The sequence below is a fragment of the Fringilla coelebs genome (assembly GCF_963513975.1).
Source record: "Fringilla coelebs genome assembly, chromosome: 24".
In the NCBI taxonomy this organism is placed as follows: domain Eukaryota; kingdom Metazoa; phylum Chordata; class Aves; order Passeriformes; family Fringillidae; genus Fringilla; species Fringilla coelebs.
In genome coordinates, this window is record NC_140050.1 from 4,559,099 (window position 1) to 4,580,311 (window position 21,213).

The following is a 21,213-nucleotide window of genomic DNA, read 5'->3' on the forward strand; positions in this document are numbered from 1 at the left end:
TTAGGTTGGATGGATCTTAAAAGCCCATCCCACCCCTACCATGGGCAGGGACACCTTCCACTATCCCAGATTGCTCCAAGCCCCATCCAGCCTGGTCTGGAACACTTCCAGCAATGGGGCAGCCACAGCTGCTCTGGGCAGCCTGTGCCAGGGTCTGCCCACCCTTCCAGGGAAGAATTTCTTTCGTAAAAGGAACTAAATTGTAACCATAAATCGCAAGATTCAATTCTGAGGTTTCATGGCAGGTTTACAGCAGACAATGAGAAGGGAGGTGACACTGGGTGTCACACAGGGAACAGTCAGGAGCAGAACCCTGCTCTGCCCACTCCCTCCTTTTCGCTCTTCCCTTCTGGCAGAATAGCTGCTCACAGCCTCTCAAGTCTGATACACAAAGTGCAAAGAAAACCCAAGGGAGCACATGCCCAAAACCTGGGACTGCCCAGCCACAGGAGCCATTACATCCAGCTCCTGCCACTCCTGCACCAGCAGCCTGTGAAGGATCCTTCCAGCACATCCCACCTGTGATGAGGACACTGCTAAACACTGAGCACTGTGACACACGGAGTCTCTGCCACCAAGGGTGTGTGCCAGAGAAGCTTACACTGACCCAGAGTCACTGCTGCTGCCAGGCTCTGAATTGCTGCATCCACTGGCCTGATGTGACCCAAGCCTCCAAAAGGGTTTTGGTTTAATTTTCTTTGCTCTCTCAAAGCAGGTAGTCTGCCAAGAAGCCAAGCAAGGCCCAGCCCTGTGCCTGATAAACATCTCCTCATCTGGATTTCCCAAGCTTTTGGGAAAGTTAAGCAACCCTCACAGAAGGCCATTTCTATACATATTCTATACATATTATTCTGTGGAGAGCTGCACAGAGCCCTGTGCCATGAAATGGAGCTGAGGGCTGGAGCAGCAGAGCATCCACCACCCCCCACAGGTCAGTCAAAAATAAAAACTGTCATTCATCTGGGAAATGTCACAAAGCCCTGAGTCATTGTTTATTCTAAATAGCACCAGCTCCCATCTTCAAAGTGGTGTTGAATGACTCCAATTGCTAAATGAACTCAGAAAAGCAAAGACAACAGCCCAGCCTTTGTGTGCAGGCAGTGGATCCGTTGGGTTGGGAGAAGAAGGGAATATTTTTCCACCTGGGAGAGAAGCCCCAGGAAGCAGAGACTCAGTGCTCAACGGCCGCTGGAGATAACAAAAAGTGTTACAGGGTTCACTCCTGGCCATTCATTCAACATAACAAACCCCCATGAAATGTCAATGGGCAAAAGTTAAGTGGATTCTGAACTCACTCCATGCAGGCTTCTTTGTAAGTCAGTATCTGTGACTCGGAGGGGTGGATGTTTTCTTGGAGACAAGCTATCACTAGCAGCTCCCTTTCATGTCTTTCCAATCAAAAATTTCCTAATTTATAAGTGCCAAAAAGTTACAGGCAACCCATTTTGCTGATAGCAAGTCAGTTTTAAACTTGTCTGCAGTGATGCACCAAATCTTTTGTAAACTAGGAAAAAATAATTTATTTCAAGTAATAAAGAGAACAGTGTTATGGACAATGAAGCATTAATGTTGCATCCCAAAATCTCACACACAAAAACCATTCCAGCATCACATTCAGCCTCTAAGAGAAGAACTCAGCACTGAAATGCCTGCAGGGAAAGTAGTGAACAATCAGAATTGAAAAATAATTTGGTGACACAGCATTGACTAATGAAGCACAGTGAAATGTCAAACATTACATACAGATGAAGGAAAACAACTGGGAAAAGTAGAAATGTCCATAAATTGATTGCTACAACTATAAATGTCTCTAAATTCAAGGTAAATAAAACAGGAGTATATTGCAGATATCTGAATAGCTGGAATTAAAAGCTGTACCTCATAATATAATAATTCATTTGATGATCCATAAGTGAGTGGCATACTACATTGCAAACATTGTGTTAAATGAACAGAAATATTTTGTGTCAAAAATGTTAACAGCCTTCATTACCAGAGATGGGAAATGTCACATTTCTGTAGTGAAGAGAGCACAGCTCTGACACAGAGCCGGGTGTTTTGGGATGTGCTCAAAGCAAAGCTGGATGTTCCCAAGAACCCAGTTGTGACAAACAGCTCTTCCTCCATCATCTCCTGTCCTGGGGCTGTTGGGATCAGCCAGGCCTGGAACATCCCATGGTTTGGTTCCAGATCAAAGCACAGCCAGGGTCACCTGCTGCCCCTCATCTCCTCCATGGGACACACCTGAACACTGCCCAGCAGGATACAGAAGGGTTTGCTTTCAGCTTATCACAAGCACCTACAGAGACTCTCAGGCTGACACACCAACCCTGCTTTACTACAGTCTCCAAGTTTTTCTAGCAGCAGCACTGTTTTAAAAATATGAGTTTCTGTTTTCTCTGTTTTATTTTAGTGAACTCTTAGGACAACAGGAATAATTTGCTCAAAAAGAAAGGCTGAATATTTTAAAATTATTATTTCCATCTTGAAGACACCACCTCCCTTTGCCCTCATCTTCCAGCACAAGCATGTTTGCACAGGTGAGGTCTGTGCCACCTGCAGCACTGTGTGTACAGTTCGAAGGTGGCAGGGTCACAGTGTTTCCTTCATGCAATGACATCAACACCACAATGAGAAGTGAGAACATTTGCACACACAAAAGGGAAGCAAACACTGCACAGAAAGCAGCTCCAGTCCTGTAGTAATCTAAACTGGAGAAGATGGTGAAGACTGAAGTCCCAAATACCCATCTGAGCAAAAGGTGAGCCTGAGAAGAGTTTTACCTGTTGATACTCTGAATCTGAGCCAAGCAAGCACCTGAACAGCAGAATTCTCTTTCTACACCTGCAGCTGTATATGTACAGAACTGAAATTAAATATCCTGTTGGCAGCAAGCTCCTAGGTCAGTACAGAAAAGCTGTGAAGACAGGAAAGAATGTAAGACTTCAACTGTTATTTAACTTTGTATTGACTAAATGCCTTTTAGAAGTCATAACATTTGTCACAAACACATTAAAAATGACTGTATTTAACCATTAAAGAACTTCTTAGCAGCTCAGTGTCAATTCTCATCCTTACCTCAGCTCTCCCTGCAGGAGGCAACAAGAGTCACCAAGTAAACAAGTATGCAGGTGTGGAAAGCCTTCCTCAGGAAAGCCTTGCTCCACTGCCTGCACAGGGAGGAGATGCAAGGTAGGCCTTGGACAGCCTCTTTAAAAGCATTGACTGTGACAAAATGAAACAGGATCATTTCAGTTTGGGGAAAATCCTGATGAAGAGAATCATGCTGATGAATATAAAACAAACTACAATTAGCATTATCCACAGCAGCCAGTTGACAGATTTCTTGGCGTGCTGTTCCAGGCGATCGGATTCGTCCTTGAGCTTCTCGAAGTTCTGGTCTGCCATCCTGAGGGAGTGTGAGAGTGTCTGTGGAGCAAAGAGAGCAAACAGGGTCAGCCTCACAGCCGCCAGGTCTGGCAGCTTCCTCCAACAGAGAAAAGGTTCAACCACAGGCAGGTTGAATCCCCACTCCAATCCCACCTGGAATCAAGCTACAGGATTTCACACTTCAGCACTTGACCTTGTGGGTTGCAAAACTGAGGGGCCACAGCTCAACATGCACTACCTGGTTGTCCTGTTTGATCACGTTCTGGGCAGCCAGAGTGTTGTTTTTGAGGCTGCGAGCCAAGCTGAGCATTTCCTCAGCCAGCTTCTCCTGCATGTCCTGGTGGTGCTGCAGCACAGCATCCAGCTCCACTGCCGACTGCTTCTCGTCTGATGTGAGGCCTCTGCAAGAGCAAGAGGGAAAAAAAGGGATTTACATTTCCTTGTGGGTTGATCTCACAAGTTTTCCCCAGGTTTTACATCTCTTACAACACAACAAAGCCCCTTGAGTCAACTGAAGCCATTGCATTTTGGTCTCCATAAGCAGACACCTCACCCAATTTAAAGTATATCAGGGATTTAAAGGTCATTGGGAAAACAGTTCCCAAAACACTGAGCACTGGAATGAGAAATTTTGACTTACTTTCGCTTCCTTATGTTCAACTCCTCAGAATCTGGAAAAATAAAAGAAGTGCTTAGCATGTTATAAATTCCCATGCAATCACAGGCTGAAAAAACAAGTCTCCTCTAAGGGATTTTTGGATATCCAAATCCTACTTAGCCTCTAACCCAAGGAATATGGGTGCCAAATGCCTACCTGCTTTCTGCAGGGAAAAGAGGACACCCAACATCAAAAGAGGGAAAAAACCCCAGCTGAATCACATCCCTGAGGGCAGGATTTCAGCCCGTGTGTCTCCGTGTTCTTTCAGGACACGTTAGATTGGCCCAGCTCCAGCCGCTCTAACGGTAGCCATGGAAACCTCAAATTAATTCCTCCCAGTTCCCTACGTGAATAACATGGCTGTGTATTTCAGAGGAACTGAACAACACCTACTCAAAGCACCCAGGATCACATGGTTTGCTCAGAGCAGAAGGGAACAGGCACAAAATAAATTGCCTCTGCTAATTCTGTAATTAGAATGTCTGTTTCTGCATGAATGCTACAAAAAGAGCTTCCTGCAAGTCCCTGCCACCATTGATAACAACACTTCTGCTTTCATCCGTCAGGGTTTTTGGTTTAGCTTGTTTTTAAAATCTGTTGTCTTGCAAAGAAGTGAGGCACTAAAATAAAAGTACACTTTGGGAAATCTTGAACACCTGACCTCCCTCTTCCCCTCTCTGTAATACACAGTTAGAGGAACCAACAGATTGAACTCACCATCAGCAGCCAGGGGGTCCTGGGAGGAGAAAGAGAACCAAAACAGCAGATTACAAAGGGTCAGTGATAAAGGACAGGCCTGGCAGAGTGCCTGTGCCCAGGATTTAGAGATAAAGAGGTGCCTCCCCACCCAGCTTGGGACACTTGTGAGACACAGCCACCCGAGGCAGCTGAGCACAAGCAGGACAATCTGTAAAGCAGCAGCAGCACTGAACGCACCGTGCCGAGCAGCTCGCTCCTCATCTGGCCCGTGCAGCGCGCCTTGGTCTGCAGGTGCACGGTTTTGGTGGCCGGGGTTCTCTCCTTGGCTGTCGTCGGGGTGCGCCCTGGGGCCAGGAACTGGTTTGCCAGAGCCTTTTCTGTCGATGAAGACTGGGAGTGGGAAAAAGCAGGGAGCAGTCATGGATATGACACTCTGCAGTGTGAGGCAGTTGGGGTGTAACCCACAAGGATGGGGGTGCAATGCCACAGCTGCTTCCCCGTTGTAGAGTGTTTTTATACTTTGTCATAGTTTTGGTTTTGTATCCCCATATTTTTCCCAAATGGTTTACCCCAGATTGTACCCCCTCCCTCTTCCTGGGGATCATCCCCAAATCCCCACTCTGGCTCTCTGTCAGTCACTCAGCATCCCATCCCCTCCATCTAGAACTTTTGGTCTAGGATGTCAAGTGATTAGCCAGAGGCCAGGGGTAAACCCCCCAAGTGTTTCTCCATACGCTGCCCTAAATGTCCATTTCCCAGTATCCATACTTTAACTTTTCTTGTTGGTCAGTAAATGTTATCTACTTTATGTTACCACCTCCCTTCAAATGTAACCTTGGCACCTCTCCAGGGACTCTCAGCAGGAGCCCCCAGAGGTACAGGAGCTCCAAATAAAACCTTGGAATCTGCCCTGCTGAGAGTCAGCCCTTTTACCCTCTGTGGATGTCTCTAGCATCTCTTCTGCTGCAAAGGCGACCAGCCTGGCTGCCCTCAGTACTCTTGGGGCCCAGAGAGTGTCCCCCCGCTGCCGGCTGAGTCAGGGCTGGCCGGTGCTCCTGAGGGGCTCCCAGAGAGACGGAGACACTTCCCAACAGGGAAGCCAGCCTGAACAGCAGCACTGGCTGCACCTCGCCGACTAAACCCAGCTCGTTGGCATTTCGTTGGCACCTGCTCTCCAGGTGCACCTGGGAGCAGCCCAGAGAGGTGTCAGGCCTGAGGGACAGCACCTGCCCTTGCATCTCACAGCAAAGGAGTGAGAAAGATGAACATAACGTACACTTTGCTTTTGAAGTTTCCTACAATACCTCCTTTTAACAAAATATGAATCCAATATATTTACTCAGGCTTTCACAAGGAGTGCCTAATAAGATTTGAACAACTGTTATTTTGAGATGCAAGATAAAAGTAAGGATAGGGATCAGGGAATAGGTGAACATAAACACAGAATACTGGAATCTTTTCAAGCTGAACTAGCAGATCTTACCAATTTTTCAGCTTCTAGGAGTCCCTTTAGGAAGTCCACTTTGCGAGAGTATTCATTCAGCAGTTCAGGGGCTGGCTTGCTGTTGGAATTGAAAGATAACAATATCAAAACCAAAAGTTATCAGCATTTTCTAGTGTTATACTTTCCAAATGAAATAATAAAAAAAACCCACATGGTTTTTCAAAGAAGCAGAGATAGGCTCAGGTCGGGAATACACTTGCAACCCTCTGCAAGTCACCTTTTCCAAGGCAGGGAAGGCTCAAGGAATATGTACTTCCACAGGGAAGACACACTGCTGTAGTGTTTGTGGGCTATGGCTGACTTACAGGTAAGAGATTATTGAATCACGGTGTTATTAATGTTGGAAAAGACCTCCAAGATCACCAAATCCAACCTCCGACTGAATCCCTCCATTCCCACTAAACCATAGTGCAAAGTGCCACATCTGCTCTCTTTTTGAACACTTCCAGGGACGGTGACTCCATCACTTCTCTGGGCAACCCTTTCCAGTGTTTCACCACTTTCACTGAAGGAATTTTTCCTGGTATCCAACCTAAACTCCCCTGGCACACCCTAAAGCACAAACCCATAACAGGCACTCAGGGGCTTAGAGTGCTCACCTGGACTGCTTCTTCAGCTCCCGGAGCATGTCCTCCAGAGCAGCCACATACTGAGGGCAAAAACAAGATTTTGAGCGACAGCATTAAGGAGAAATCCCCTGTCCGGCCAAGGCTGTGGGTTTAAGACCACAGCGCTCCCGTCTCGGTTACTGAGGGGCCGGGCGCGGTGCTGCGGGGCAGAGGGGCGGGCAGGGCGCGGCGGCCTCACCTTCTCCAGCCGCCACTCCTCGGGGTCCCGCCGCTCCGCCGCCAGCGCCTCGCACCGGCTCAGGAGCCGCATCAAGTTCAGCTCCAGCCGCGTCGCGGCCATGGCGGCACCGGAACTCGCCTCAGCGCCGGGCGCCATCTTGGGGCGGAGCGCGGGGAGGGGCGGGAAGAGCCGGGCGGGCCGTGACCGCCCCGGTTTATTTAAAAAACCCAAAAACCTCCCCCAATCGCCCCAAACCCAAAGCGTGCACACGGGCAGAGGCAGCTGCGGCTCGGGGCAGCGCTGTGGCGGCTGCTGTGGCCGCTGCTGTGGCCGAGCAGAGCTCTTCCCTCACTCCAACACGGTGAGGGGCCGGGGCAGGACCGCGGCTCCAGGGCGCTGCTGTGGGATGGCAGCTCGCCCTCAGCTGTGCCCCTGCACGAGGGTGAGGCGGCTCGCACAGCACACCCAGCATGGGAACTCCCCTTTTCTCCAGGAGCACCAAAATCCTCCCCTGTGACACCACAGCCGCGTTAGTGCTTCCCTTTCCCCCGTTCTTTATCAGTACTTCAGAGAAACAGTAACCCGAGTAAAGCCTTCCTTCGGAATAAACTACTTGTTAGACAGACATCAATCAACTACCACATGTATTTTTTAAAAGTGCAATGTTTTAATAAACGTTTTATACATATTGGTCTCAGTTAAGGCTATTACCACATTAACAGTTCTGTAAACCATAGAGAAAATTGTCATAAAATCATACAAAACATTAAGGCAACACACATTGACCTACACTGACTGTTGGTCCCATGGGAATCCATTGCAAGGCAAATGGAAAAGGCACAGCAGCGGAATGGGGGGGATTGGTTTCTGTAGACTCAATCCATGGACTTTACTCAACGTGAGACTATGCTCAACGTAGAGACTTTACTTTCTTTGCAAGGTTTTAATTTAAAGTGGAGAATATTTGCTTTAAACAACCTTGCTTAACCCTTACAGTACTGTACATTTCTGGGCCGCCTTCCCCGCAGCCATTTGAAAGACCACAAACAAGCTCACAGCCTTCAAAGGGTTAAAGCCAAAGCTGTGGTCAACTTCAAGAAGAATCCAGAGCACTGGAGAATTTCACTTCTCCACACAGGGAATGTGAGAGTAAGGGTCTGAGAACCTGCGCTTGAGCTTTGCTGTGGGCTCGTATTCATCCCCGAGTTCCTGAGCGTGGGCCAGTGCAGACCCTTGTGCAATGTACACCGAGTGGATGCTGTCAGTCCGCCTGGCTGGCTGCTCCCTCCGCTGCACCCTCTGACACTCTTCCTTAGCGAAAGCCTCGTCCTGGGATTCTGTACATTTGAACATCCCGGGAGGAAGTTTTATGTTTGCTGTTGGCATCACTGGAGTTCGACGGGGCACTTTAATCTTGGACAGTGTTAAGGAGTATCTGCGCCTTGAAGCCAGGGGTGCAGAGTAAGAATCTGAAGAGGTTTGCGGGAGAGAAGGCACTTTGCAAATGTCTTTGGCAGGCACGCTGGAGCTCTGAGCATGGCAGTGTAATCCAATAATTGCTTTAAAGAAAGAAGATACTTAGAGACTGATAGCAGGCCTAAAATGTAACTCAATACGAGCCACTGCGACCAGATAATGTTTGGTCACCTGGCTGTATGCAATGAAAGATGTAGAATAAAAAAAAGCACTTACTACCTTAATACTGACCTTCGGTATCCACCCGGCCTGGTTTGTCCTCCAGCAGGCTCTCTGTGCTCGCAGAGGTCTCTGAGTCCACGTTTTCCTCGTCAGAGCCTCGCTGGTCGAGCTCAGGTAAGCGGTAAGTGATGTCCTCCCTGCATCAAACACAGGCTGCAGCACCTCTGACACAGCACCTTCACACAGCTCATGTTCAGAGCTAAAGCGTGTAGTCATTAACTATTAATGCTCATGGTGTTTTCTCTCAGCTAGTGCTTTGTATTTTCCTTTTTCCCCTCATTAAAGCCTACAGAACAGAGTTAGATCCTTTTGGACAAAAGGTATCCTGCTTTACTGTGCTGCCTCCAAGTGCAAAGGACATGGCCTGACCAGGTAAAGGGGGACTTACTTTTCTTCTTTTATTGACTGTATGCGATCGATGAGAATCTCCTTCTCCCGGTTGTTGGCTTCAGAAACGTCCTCCTCTTCATGCACAGAGTCCAGCTCTGAGGTGCCACTGTCACTTCCTTTGACCTGAGAGCTTTTACTCTGCAAGACAGATTCACATGTAACACTTGTCAGTCACAACCACCTACACCCATCTGCAAGTTTCAGAGTGGAAGACAAATGAGTGGGTCAAAGGAAAGGCTGATGGAATTGATCAAGAGCTGTTAGTTATCCACACAAATGTTTCAAAAAGTAAGAAAATTTCCATTCACCTGAAATCCCAGGATTTTGTTACCTTGTTTTTTATCTGTGAGGCTCAGCTTAGTTTTAGTAGTCACTTAATAAGTAATATTATTACATCCAATGTAAGTTACATACAGTGTCTATAAAATATCAGGTGATGACACAAGAGCCCAGCAGCCCTGCATGCAGTCTGGGGAGGAAGTTGCACCACTACATGCAGTCCTGATTGTTCAGGAGTGTTTAAAACTGAGTTACAACCCGTGTAAGTATTTTAGTCATGCAAGAGTACCATAAGAAAAACCCATGCACTGGAGCCAGGCAGTTGTACATACCAGCTTCCCCTCGTAAGGGGAAGAGAACCCAAGTTTTATAGGCCAGAGCTAGAGAGAGATGAAGACCAAATTCACTATATGCAGCCTCTGATCAGACACAGTTTGGTTTGTATTAATCAGTCCAACAAAAACAAAGAATAAGTGTATTTTCCCTCCTAGAATGCAGCACATTTTTGCACACCAGCCATCTCTGGAGTGAAGGAACTCTTCTGCCGTATCAGACACCCAATCTTAGTTCCGCTGACAGAATTACACAGGAATAGATTTTGACCAGTACAAAAGCAGATTCCCACCCCTGCACCCTTCATTTATCAGAACTTCAGTGCAGCTGTATATTTAGCTCCTACCTACAGCTTTGGGGAGTTGTTTTTTTCCAGATGATTTTTGATTCACTGAATGGATGGACAAGAGAAGTAGCACTCCCTCCCCAAGAAGTTGGTGGAAGTTTTATTTTGGAAGTTTTATTTCAACCCTTACCGTGTTCTGCCGAAGCAACGAGAGCCGTCGGAAAGCAAAGCTCTCTGCTGCTTCCAGTTGATTTATTTCTTCCATTTTTATCTTGTACTTCCTTATCTGCTCCTTTATGAGCATCTCTACACACCTGTGAGAAAGGCAAGAGCTTATTGAGCTGCCTCATACCATGAAGGTTCTGAAACAGCCATGGTGGGATGGGATGCTGCTCCGGGCCTGGGGATGTTTGTCACACACACATGGCTGGAGTGTGACCACAGTGTCCCAGCCCATCCCTCACAGCAGCACTGCATGGTAACAGGGTGAAGAGTCCAACACTGCAGGCACAACAGGACAGGTAATGGCACATGTTCCTCCTGGGATCACCACAGCCTCCCATGCTGGCTGTACACAGTGGTGAGCACACAGACATTACCACAGCTGCCAACAGCTCCTGCTGCTTCTACCTGTTGTCCCTGTGCTGGCACAGGCTGGCAGAGACACAACGAGCCTGCAACTGCCCTTCTCCACCTCTATGGCCCCAGGGGTCAGTAAGAAGTTACAAAAAGCTGCCATTTTTCAAACTCTTTCCATTGGAGGCAGAGGCAAGGCCAGCCATGCAGTGAGGATGGTGAGGGGCTCTCACAGCCAGAGTTACTGGAGGGTGAGGAGAACAGAGGATCAAGGACAGAACCTTCTTCCATTCAAAGAACAGTGCAGAAGAGATCATCAGGAGTTTTAACTATGCAGGAGACAGCTTAATTCTATATCATTTATTATGCCTTGTATCTCAGCAAAATAGATAATTAGGGTACAAGCCCACCCAAAAATAGATTATCTTGATGTAAAACACAAACCTGAGAGTTAAGACTCAGATCATCCTACTTTATGCTTAGTAAAACAGAGACAGGTGGAAGTTCTGAGAGGGGTATATGAATTGGCAGCACTGGCAGAGCTAGAATTCAACAACTCTTAAACCTCAGCTTCTCAGCTTGATACGAATAAAGTTGCAACAAATACAGGTAGTGGTACTGACCTTCCATCCCATTCCAAAACACTGCTTCTCAGCAGACTGCCAAAACTTACATGGTTGTTTTTGAGACATCCTTCATGCTGGTCAAGGGGTCAGAGGTATCAGGACAGCGCAAGAGGCACGGAGCAAACACGATGGCCAAGGCATTGGGGGACATGCGGTTCACATCTTCTATTAAAGCCACTCTGAAATTCAACATCCAGGAAAAGAGATTTTAACCTTGCTAGAATACAAACACCCTGATCACACCTTGCCAGAGGTCCCAAATGACATAAGGACACTCAGTATGTACAGCAGTCCAAAGAAGCTTTACAATTATTTCATACCTAATAAGTAGACAACATTTCATGTATCAAAGGATCAGGAAGTCACCCAGGCAAAGCTAGTCTGGTAGCTTCTTAAAAGTATGCTGGTGATTCAGCATCTTCTCTTCAAAAATCCCTTCTGCCCTTGTTCAGAGGGCTGCTTGGAAAGTCCCCAGGTTCCTTGGGTAAGAGCAGCCCCTTTACCAGCACCATTTATCCCTGCTCCTGGGACTTGCCTATGTTCATCCTCAGCTCACTACAAGCCCCTCTGTCTAAATCCTGGTGCTTGGATGATTCATGAAGGCTTTGAGATCTACCTTGTCTTCAAAGTTGTTCTTCCCTGGTTTGATCCAAATACACCAGGTGTAGAAGTAACCACACACCTGTTCATGAGCACAACTACCAGCTTCAATTCTTTCATTTCCAAACCAGCAGCACAATCCCCACACTGACACTGAAGGTGTTTAACACTTTAGAAAGCTTCCAAGCAGCATTCAGAATCACAGTTTCTCTACAAATGAAGAAATTAAACTCATTACTTGACAAGATGGAAGATGAGTCGTTCCAAGGTATTATGATTTGCTTGTGGGAGCTGCTCCAGGACACTGTAAATGGCACAGAGTTGCTCCTGTTTCTCTGGCAGTTCTGCACAAAGGGAGAAAACACAAGATATTAATGGCTGTGCTAGGCTAGTGGAAAGCTTAAAATTCCTAAATTCTGATAAGTCTTACTGTTATTTCATTTAGCAACTATTAAACTGTTAAAGTACCCCTCATGGCACTGCAATTATCCTGCATTTTCAGGTGCTGCTGCTGTTAGCAATCATCAAGTGACACACTAAGACCTCCAACACTATCTAGGGTGCCTTAATCCCACTGAAGTGAAAAGAATCTAGGTGTTTAAACTATCTGTATATCCAGATCTGGTTCAGAATAACAAGAAGAAAAACCCTGCCTGAAAGGAAACTTCTTGACATGCTTATTCAGTTTTTAGAAAGAGCAGCTGTAACTGACACATTAAAAATAAAAAAAGAATCCGGAAGCAAGACCAAGTAAGCTAGAGGAGAAATTCCCTGAAGAGTGTTTTATGTAAAATGTCTAAAATCATTGTTGTAAGTGCACTGGAAGGAGCTGTTTAGTCAGCATGAGCACCTTAAGAATTTCTTTTCCCAAAGACACAACGAGTTAAAGCAGAAATGTTTGAAGAATGGTTTTTAAACCTACCTACAGCTCTGAGAAAATCATTGTACTGTGCTGAGGTCATCAGTGGGTCTGGCAATTCCCTCAGCCACTGCTTAAGGATCCCTGTGATGGTGTGAATAGGGAAATTCTCCAGTTTCACTGAGTTTGGGTCTGAAAAAAAATGTTTTATTTAGAGCAGTTCATTCCTTTGATGCACACAATGAAACCCCATAGAAATAAGATTAGCAACATTCTAATCTCCTGTTCATAGAATCCAAATGGCAATTCAGAAGTTAAAAATAGGGAAAACACAGTAATTTAAAGGTATTAAACAGCTTTTGGCAGCCAACAAAAATAATACAGCCTGCACAGTCAGCAAAAAGCTGTTTTTAAACATGAACAAGTGACAGATGCTTTCAGTTAGAAGAGAATTGCAGGGAAAACTGATATCATGCAATGACATGCAAAGAGTCAACAGTGCCTGGACCTTCTTGCAGCAACTGCTTCAGCTCCTTCATCCGATTTGCTGATCCTGATTTCCTGTAGATGCCTTCAGTGTAGAGCCCGTGCATCTCCACGTACTCCAGCAGCTTCTCCATGACCACGGGCACCGAGTTCCTCTCGCTGGTCAGGGCGCTCACGCTCACCCCAAAGTGCCCCCGCAGGGGCTCCGTGTCCTGCTCGCCCTGGGGGTGACACAGCTGTGAGCCCACTGCCCCTTCCCCTTCCCCAGCCAGGCAGTGCCATGGCTTCCTGCTACAACTCCCTCATGCTTCCAGAAACTACAGCTGAGTGTTTTATCCTGCCTTGGATCGTAAGGCAGATTTGCGGAGCTGCAGCAATAAAGAGCCTTTATGGTTCACACTGCAGGATTTCTTTATCGCTTTGGCCAACACTGCACACACACTCTGTGAGAAGGGTTCCTAAATTAGCTCAAGCATCACCTCCTAGGAGAATGCTCTGTTTCTGCAAGTGCAGGGTCCCTCTCTGACTGAGGAGGGGACTATTTAAGCAATTTTTATTCAGTGCCTGGGCATTCACTGTTCATTTACTGAGAAATAAAGGCAGCATTTTGCATGCACCACTTTGGGTACCACAGAACCCCATCCCAGATCCATGGGCCTTACCTTTTTCCCACAAGAGGTACAGCTGCTCTGGATTTTGGACATGCACTTCTTGTGACAAGTCAGCTTGCAAACTAGAGAAAGAAGCAAATTGTTACAAGCATCTAAATCACACTGAAACATTTTGTACCTTAAACTTTGCACATGGCCTGTTCACCGGGCCCAGCTGCAGCAGGCAGAGGTGCAGGCAGCCTGCACACCTGGGGTGGGCTCACTCACCACTGCACAGACAGGCCTTCTCCATGGGCCAGATGTAGGAGCAGCAGTGCTCACACGACTGCCGGATGCTCACTTGGTAATTTGTGAACACGTGGCCATTGTGCTCTTCAATCTGGTGAGAGACAGCAAGGAACCAATGAGCTCTTATTGCCTTTTAAAAATTATTATTATTTTTAATAAAACCAGCTACCCTATCTCAGATTTCTACCATTTATTTTACAATTATTTCACCCTGAAACCAAATTTCACCCTATCTTAAAGAACTTAGGTTTGCTGGAACATTTTGTAATTGACTTGCTGCCCCAAAGTTCATCAGAGCTGTAGTTTTGTTATTAATATGTGGTTCAATATTTTAAATAGCCCAGGTTTGAAAAAGACTTTAGACTTTAAAAGAAGCTATGGACAAGCAAGAAAATACTTGAGTACAACCTATCACTGCATGAGAAAGATCTCTGCTTTGTGAAAACTGGTTTTGTATTGTCACATCTTCATAAAAGAGGTAAGTGAATGAGCATGCAAAACAAACCAGAGCACCAGTACAAAATCAAGCTCTTCAAAGAGTGCTTGTGTTCTGTGACTGCACCTGAGGACTTGGATTATTGCAGAAAGAGAGCACTTACTGCACGATCTTGCTTCCGTTTCTTCTTCTGGGCTTTGGTTTGCTGCAATGGGAAACAAAACTGGCCTTAGTCTTTGAAATTCAGACATCCCATTCCTTTTTTTTTCCCTTATTGAGTTTCCCAGGCTTTACTTCACCTCCAGACATTCGAGACACTATCCTGCAGCTTCAGCTTGGTTTGAGGGTTGTCTGAGCTCACACTATCAACTTCCTAAAAACCAACTGAGCTCACTGCCTGATGACAAAGCAACTCCATCTCTCAAACCTCCAGAGAACTCCTATGTTTTCACCAAAGAAAATGCACACTTTCAGATTCTGAAAATATTAAGTTCAAAAATTAACAATTCCATAAAGGTGTGTCAGCAATCAGAACTTGTTATACACATGATGTGTGTATGGCAAGTGTTTCCCAAATAATAAAGAATGCCATGGAAATGGCTTTTGAGATAACACAGGTCCCCTGTGTTAAGAGAGCAACAGTGTTTCATCACACCATAAACCAGCAACAGAATAAATTCTCTTTCCTACCTTGGGCTGCTCAGATTCCTCTTTCTTTGTATATCCTCTGATGAATTCATCCAGAAGGGATAGAAAGAGATTCAAAACCAGCTTGACTTCTTTCTCTTCCCTTTTTTGGGCCAGGTTTGTAACTAGGAGCTGGTAATTTTCCACCAGATCTTTATAGCCAACATGGATTTGTCCATTCTAAAGAAGGAAAAATACTTGTCAGACATTCCTTTTTAACACTGTTGAGACAGTTTCATATTTTCATGTACTTAGGTTCAGAGGTGAAAAATCACAGCCATGATCAAAGTCAAAGATAACAGCTCTTGACAGAAACATGTTAACACACTTCCCTCCTGCACTGTCCAACAGCACTTGGCTGACACAAGGCAGTGTCAGAAGAATATTGGAAAAGCTGTTGGCTCCTCTCTTCAGCATTAGGAGGCTGAAGACAGCAAAATCCATCCATTTCTAAAAATAAATTTATGGCTGAGTGAATGAGCAAAGGAAAACAAAGCAGGCTGCTTGAGATTACAGCAGAATTGCAAAATGACTCTAACATTCAGCTCTGGATTCTATGCTGAGAATTGCTGAACTGCTTTTTTGAAGAGCTGCAGGCCAAGCCTTTAACCTGCCCACTCAACTCATTTATTGCCTGCCAACTTCCCTTTATTGAGACTTACTACTTACAGGAGCAGAGTACATGGTCTTGATGTTTCCTCTGAACTTCTCTGTGGCTTCAAAAAACAAACATTCAACACCAGACTTCTGGGAGCGTAAGTCATTGATCTAGAAAAAAAATACATCTGCATCAGATTTTGTTAAAAAAAGAACATCTGAACAGAGTTAAGCTTCAGTGGCTGGGCTTAGTCATTTGTGACCATTCCAATTATTTAAAACAACATTTTTTTAATGCACTGTGCTGATGATACAAAACAGTAGAGTTGGATAGTTGGGCTTTAGAGAACTCTCTATTTACAACTCTCACTTTTTTTTTAATACAAGTTTTGCTGCTCACTCATTTGTAAACAAAGAACTAACACGAATGCCCTGTATTGTATTTAATGCAATATTATGCATTCAGCGACTTGAGGAAAAGAATAGGAAGGGCCCTAATGCAGACCTAACTCAGTCAAACCATCCCAATCAATTCCCTTTTCCTTTAAATTGTAACACAAGCTTGCACCTAGACCAGCAGGCTTTAAAATTCTACACAAACAGTGATCAAAGACTTGAATTTTCTCGTGGCTGGGAGCCTTTCACCTTGTTCAGGAGGAACTCATCCAGGTGTTTCAGCTCGTTGGCGTTTGCGATCTCCCGGACCATGGACGCGCGCCAGTTCTGGGACACGCTGGAGATCTTGCTGATCTTTATGGTTCTGTTCTTCTTGACTTTGCTGCTCTCCTTCCCAGCCTGGGGGCGGCCTGGCTGCCCCGAGGAACCTGCCAAAGAAATGGATCTGGATGTTCAAGCAGGGCAAGGAGATTCCGCAGCATTTGTTTCCTCGCAGAAAAGATGCACTGTGCTGAGGGTCAAACCACCAAACTCACCTTCTGAAACTTTCTGGATTCCTCCTGTGTCTGTAAAGAGGACACAAGACACCAGGGAGAGGCCGTCTCCTTCCTCAATCACATCAGAACTCTCCTTTGCAATTTTCTTGTCTGGCTTTTTCCCCAAAAGTCTACGCAAAGGGCTTTTGAAAGCAGACCTGAATACAAAAGCAGATACAAGTCTGTCCCATTAGTAATGGAAGCTGGCTCTGCCACAAGAACAGGCTCTTAACAATAACACACAACAGGATTCACAACTATGGGGAATATTTAACGCCCAACCTGCAGAAAAACTGAGCAGCACAAAAAAAGGAAAGATAATGTGAAAGCACTCCTGGACTTTCTGGTATTTACAAGATCAGAGCACTACCTTCAGCACACACAGACAACACCTCACATATCCAAAACATCACTTCTGGCTCAGGGAGTCTCTGGGCTGCAGAATGCCAGAGGCTGGAGCAGGCCAGGGAAGCAGCATTACATGCTTGCTGGGCTCTTCAGCTTTTCTCTTGGTGTTGTATTACACTACATGAACCTTTAATCCCAGCTGTAAGTTGGTTCTTATTTTTAAAAGAACCAGTTCACAGAAAGTGTTATGCAAGCAGAGAATCTGTTCCTCAGCAGGCTCAGATATCATGCTCAGAGCAACATGAAGCAGCAACACAGCCACTCGTGTAGCTGATGCCAGTTTGTGCCTCTGCACAATCACAGCCTCAAGGTGCCCAACTCAAGGACCAATGGAAAATCTCTTTTTTTTCATTTTCTGAAAGACAGGCCAGTCACACACAAGCCATACTTGGCATCCCCTTGCTGACTCGCGGGCTGCGCGGGAACGGCCGTGTCCGAGGCAGGGACCTGGTCACTGGGCTTCTTCTGCACAGGGCATTTCTTGTTGCCTTTTTCTTCTTCAATTGGATCTGGTGACAGCTACACGAGAGAGGAGGGGTCAAAAACTGCATTTTGAGTGACACATTCTTTAAATGGTTTAAAAGCTAGAATGGTGAAGTTTACTTCATCAAGACAAAACACTTTACCCAAAAGACATTAGTTTCCTAATACAAGAGCCAAGCATATTTAATGCTTTGATCAAGGATCCATTTATTAAAAAACAGGTTTTCAAATTACTGTATAATATTTCCTGATGATTGTTTTTACATGGGTATCAAGCAAAAATAAAAACAACCTGAAGGCACAGAAATACACTACAGACAATTATTCACAAATCTTTAATATTTATAAACAATGACAATTAAGTATAAATATGCACAATAGCATCAGTACCTGGTTCATGCCAACAGTCTGGGCCAGTGTTGAGAGGTCACTTAATGAAGCTGAACTCCCCTTCTTCCTGTAGTAAGATGAGTTTCAGAATATGTATTTTAATAAAGTCTGTGGCCTCTTCACATCTTTTAAATAACCCACAAATCAACACTACACCTGAGTCAGCTCTTGCAATTTACTTTTAAATGCAAAATGTACTGGAGAAGTGAAAAAGCATGGGAATGTCAGATTTCCTGCCATATCAGAGGGGTGATGCTTGCAAGCTACAGGTCACTAAAACCTTGTTTTTAATGGGTAAAAGAAACATGAAAATAAACTCCAGACACTATTTCAACTAATGCCCTGACTCCTCCTTTTAATACAGCCAGGCAGGCTTTGCAGCTTTTGTGAGCTTCTGAAAACATTTTGCAGATTCACTGCAGGACTGGGAGCCAAGGAAAAGCAGGAGTTGTTCACAACTCCATGTGTTCCCATAACATGGCCCAAATGTACAAGCTCTCAGGAGTTCTCCATTGATTTTAAAATATTACAGATATCTGTTTTCTGTGAAGTGAAGAAAAGGAAGCTGCCCTTACTCTAGCTGATCCTGAGGAGACTTATCCACACGTATCCTTCCATCCAGAGACTGACTCAGCACATCATTCTGGCCAGCATCAGACTGCCTCTTTCCTTTCCACTTCTCTCTCTTGTACTTTAGCTTCTCTGGGTCATCCACGTATCTCTGGATTGCAGAAGTGGGGCTGTCCAGGTCTTTGGTTGCCCTCTGCCGCCTGTTTCTATCTGCCAGGAAGTCAGCAGGGCCCTGGAAGCTGCCAGTAGCAGACAGTTTGTTATGAACTTTCAGTGCAAGATCTGTTGGCCTTTCAGGGCAGGAAAAGCTTTGGCTGCCTTTTATTTGGTTATTTTGGTTCCGTTGTGTTTTCGTTCTATCAGCTGCTGTGTCCTCTGCATCTGATCCAGGGGCTTGCTCAGGAACAGAATCACTTTCTTTTATCTCACTTGATGGTGGAGCATCTGAAAGAGTTTTTTCTTCACTTGGACTTTTCTCTTCCTCACTGCTTCCCTGAAGGACATTATCTTCTTGTGCTGTGGATTTCTCTGCCTCTGGAGCAGTTTCCAGGCCCTCTTCAGAAACAGTTTGCTCCTCATGGCACAACGCAGATGGTCCTTCAAAGGACAGGAGCGCATGCTTGTTCTGCAAGTCATTGTGCTCCAGCCCCCTCTGCCGGCGGGATTCCCGCTTCTCCCGGCTGTTGGTCGCTCTTTCCGAGCCCTCTGGGTGCTTCTGCGGTAACGTGCCTTTCTCAGATGAACTCAGGTCTTCAGCTTGATCTTTATCTTCAACAGCTTGATCTGTCTCTGACTCGTGTTTCACAGGCAGCTCATCTGTTGCTGGCTCACTCTGCTCATCCTTGCTCTTATCTTCATCTATGTTGTGTGTCTTGCTCGTATCTTGCTCTTTGTCTTCATCTCCCTGCATTTCTCTCTGCTCTTCTTTAGCTTTCTGCCTTTCTAGAACCATTTTCTGGTATCTGTTAAGAATTTTTAATATGAAAATACAAATCCTTAATGCCCAGGGGTCAAAAAACCCCCACCAATTGCTTAGATGCAGCCTGAATAGCAATACAGACCCAAACTACACCGACAGTCCCAGCGGGACTGCAGGGAGGTGTCAGGACTGGCAGCACCAGGGCAGCTGAGCTGAATAAAGCTCAAGTCCTGAGCACTGATCCAGTGTGCACACTCCACTGACCACTTGACACTGATGAAATATCACATGGCAGTAGCTACCCTAAAGTGCACACAATCCCAGAATAGTTTGGCTTGGGAGGGACCTTGAAGATCATCTCATTCCCATCCCCCTTGCCATGGGGATGGGACACCTTCCACTATCCCAGGGTGTTCCAAACCCCACCCAACCTGGCCTTGGCCACTTCCAGGGGCAGCCACAACTTCCTTGGGCAACAATTTACTAAGTTGTTCACTGAGTCACCCCACCACACAAACTGAGCTTGGCAGGTGAAGCCAGGTGATTAAATGGATGTTTTCATGCACGTTGCTCCTTCCCTTTACCTCTTCCTCTGCAGGTGCCCCCTGACCAGGGCCTGCAGGAGACAAAGTTTCCTCCTGAACTGCAGGAAGCGTTTCCGCTGCTGGTGCCCCCTCCAGGCCGCCTGGATCTCGATGGCAGCCTCTGTGCTCCTCTGCAGAGCCACCCTGACACGGCGGGAGCGCCAGCACGCCTGCGAAGGGAGGTTCTGAACTGAGCGAGGGCTGCCTCAGGGTGGGGAGTGTTCCATGACAGGGTTGGTTTGTTTGTTTGTTTGTTAGGAAAATAACAACAGTCATTGGCAGTTCTCAGAGATACCTGTAAAACAACGGCTGCCTGCTGCATCCTGAGAAAACGTCTTCTTTCCAAAACCATCCTGAGCCAGCTCTGAAGGAGGATGATTTTCCTGATCACTTCTTTGTGTAGTGTATCCTGTAGTATCTGCCGTTCAGCCTCTTTCATAAAAACCTGTTCAGTTAAAGAAAAGTTCATCAAGAAGCGGTTAACAGGAGCCTTTCAGCCCCCCACTAGAGCTATAATAAGATAACAGATAAGGTAATGGTTTGGTACCACTGCACAGAACTTTACTAGCTGACAGCTTGCCCAAAAGATAAAAATCCTTTTAAATTTCAGAGTTTGGATTCTAAAACTTACACCTGTCCTTACAGCCTTCAAATCACAGAACCCTTCTAAAGTGTAAACATTGATCTATTTGACAAATGCCAATAACAACAACTTCCCAAACTACCTATATAACATGGATTTGTACTGTAGTCAAGAAACCAGCCGGTATCAAAACCAAAGGGTCAAGTATAACCTCTGTGTCACCACTTGCAAGAGTTAAAATAGCCAATTTAGGTACAAAAAGCAGAGAAGAGTAACACTTGTAAATGAACTGCACTGAATTTTGCAGTGTACAGCAGTGGTTCTTACAGCCTTACAGAAAGATTCACAGACCTTGGTCTTCCCTATTTGATAGTAGTTTTCATTCAGTTTTAGTTTATTCAAATAAGCACAAATGTCTTCTTTGGAGGCTTTGGCATTTTTGGGCAGTAACACCTGAAACTGGTCGATGAATTCCTGTAAAAAGCAGAGACAACAAGAGACCAAAGTTAGAAGGCAACTCCCAAGTTTGGAGTTTAAGCTCTAAAATAGAAA

General features: G+C 45.6%; 2 protein-coding genes across 6 annotated transcripts in view; both read right to left on the reverse strand.

Moving 5' to 3' along the window:
- Nucleotides 1-1,515: 1,515 nt before the first annotated feature.
- USE1 (unconventional SNARE in the ER 1) lies at nt 1,516-7,196 on the reverse strand (the record flags this gene model as incomplete). Its single annotated transcript, XM_084221213.1, has 8 exons — nt 1,516-3,429; nt 3,629-3,791; nt 4,031-4,061; nt 4,766-4,784; nt 4,985-5,137; nt 6,231-6,309; nt 6,851-6,900; nt 7,059-7,196. 8 exons carry the CDS (start codon nt 7,194-7,196, stop codon nt 3,247-3,249), a joined length of 816 nt encoding a protein of 271 aa, XP_084077339.1. The 3' UTR covers nt 1,516-3,246.
- A 541-nt stretch (nt 7,197-7,737) lies between these two features.
- MYO9B (myosin IXB) overlaps nt 7,738-21,213 on the reverse strand; it is a 43,549-nt gene continuing 30,073 nt past the window's right edge. For 2 of the 5 annotated variants that reach the window (XM_084221226.1, XM_084221224.1), the window contains 22 exons: nt 21,013-21,135; nt 20,374-20,523; nt 20,079-20,248; nt 18,581-19,537; nt 18,006-18,072; nt 17,521-17,651; nt 16,725-16,882; nt 16,438-16,616; nt 15,865-15,963; nt 15,199-15,375; nt 14,672-14,713; nt 14,052-14,163; nt 13,836-13,906; nt 13,196-13,394; nt 12,751-12,879; nt 12,067-12,172; nt 11,276-11,407; nt 10,217-10,340; nt 9,740-9,787; nt 9,127-9,266; nt 8,748-8,875; nt 7,738-8,599 (listed from right to left, as the gene is read on the reverse strand). In XM_084221226.1, coding sequence (XP_084077352.1) covers nt 8,163-8,599; nt 8,748-8,875; nt 9,127-9,266; nt 9,740-9,787; nt 10,217-10,340; nt 11,276-11,407; nt 12,067-12,172; nt 12,751-12,879; nt 13,196-13,394; nt 13,836-13,906; nt 14,052-14,163; nt 14,672-14,713; nt 15,199-15,375; nt 15,865-15,963; nt 16,438-16,616; nt 16,725-16,882; nt 17,521-17,651; nt 18,006-18,072; nt 18,581-19,537; nt 20,079-20,248; nt 20,374-20,523; nt 21,013-21,135 — 3,879 coding nt within the window. In that variant the 3' untranslated portion in view covers nt 7,738-8,162. Of the gene's footprint in view, nt 8,600-8,732; nt 8,876-9,126; nt 9,267-9,739; nt 9,788-10,216; nt 10,341-11,275; nt 11,408-12,066; nt 12,173-12,750; nt 12,880-13,195; nt 13,395-13,835; nt 13,907-14,051; nt 14,164-14,671; nt 14,714-15,198; nt 15,376-15,864; nt 15,964-16,437; nt 16,617-16,724; nt 16,883-17,520; nt 17,652-18,005; nt 18,073-18,580; nt 19,538-20,078; nt 20,249-20,373; nt 20,524-21,012; nt 21,136-21,213 lie in introns of all 5 variants that reach the window. The other 3 variants (XM_084221227.1, XM_084221228.1, XM_084221225.1) reach the window with 3 other exon arrangements.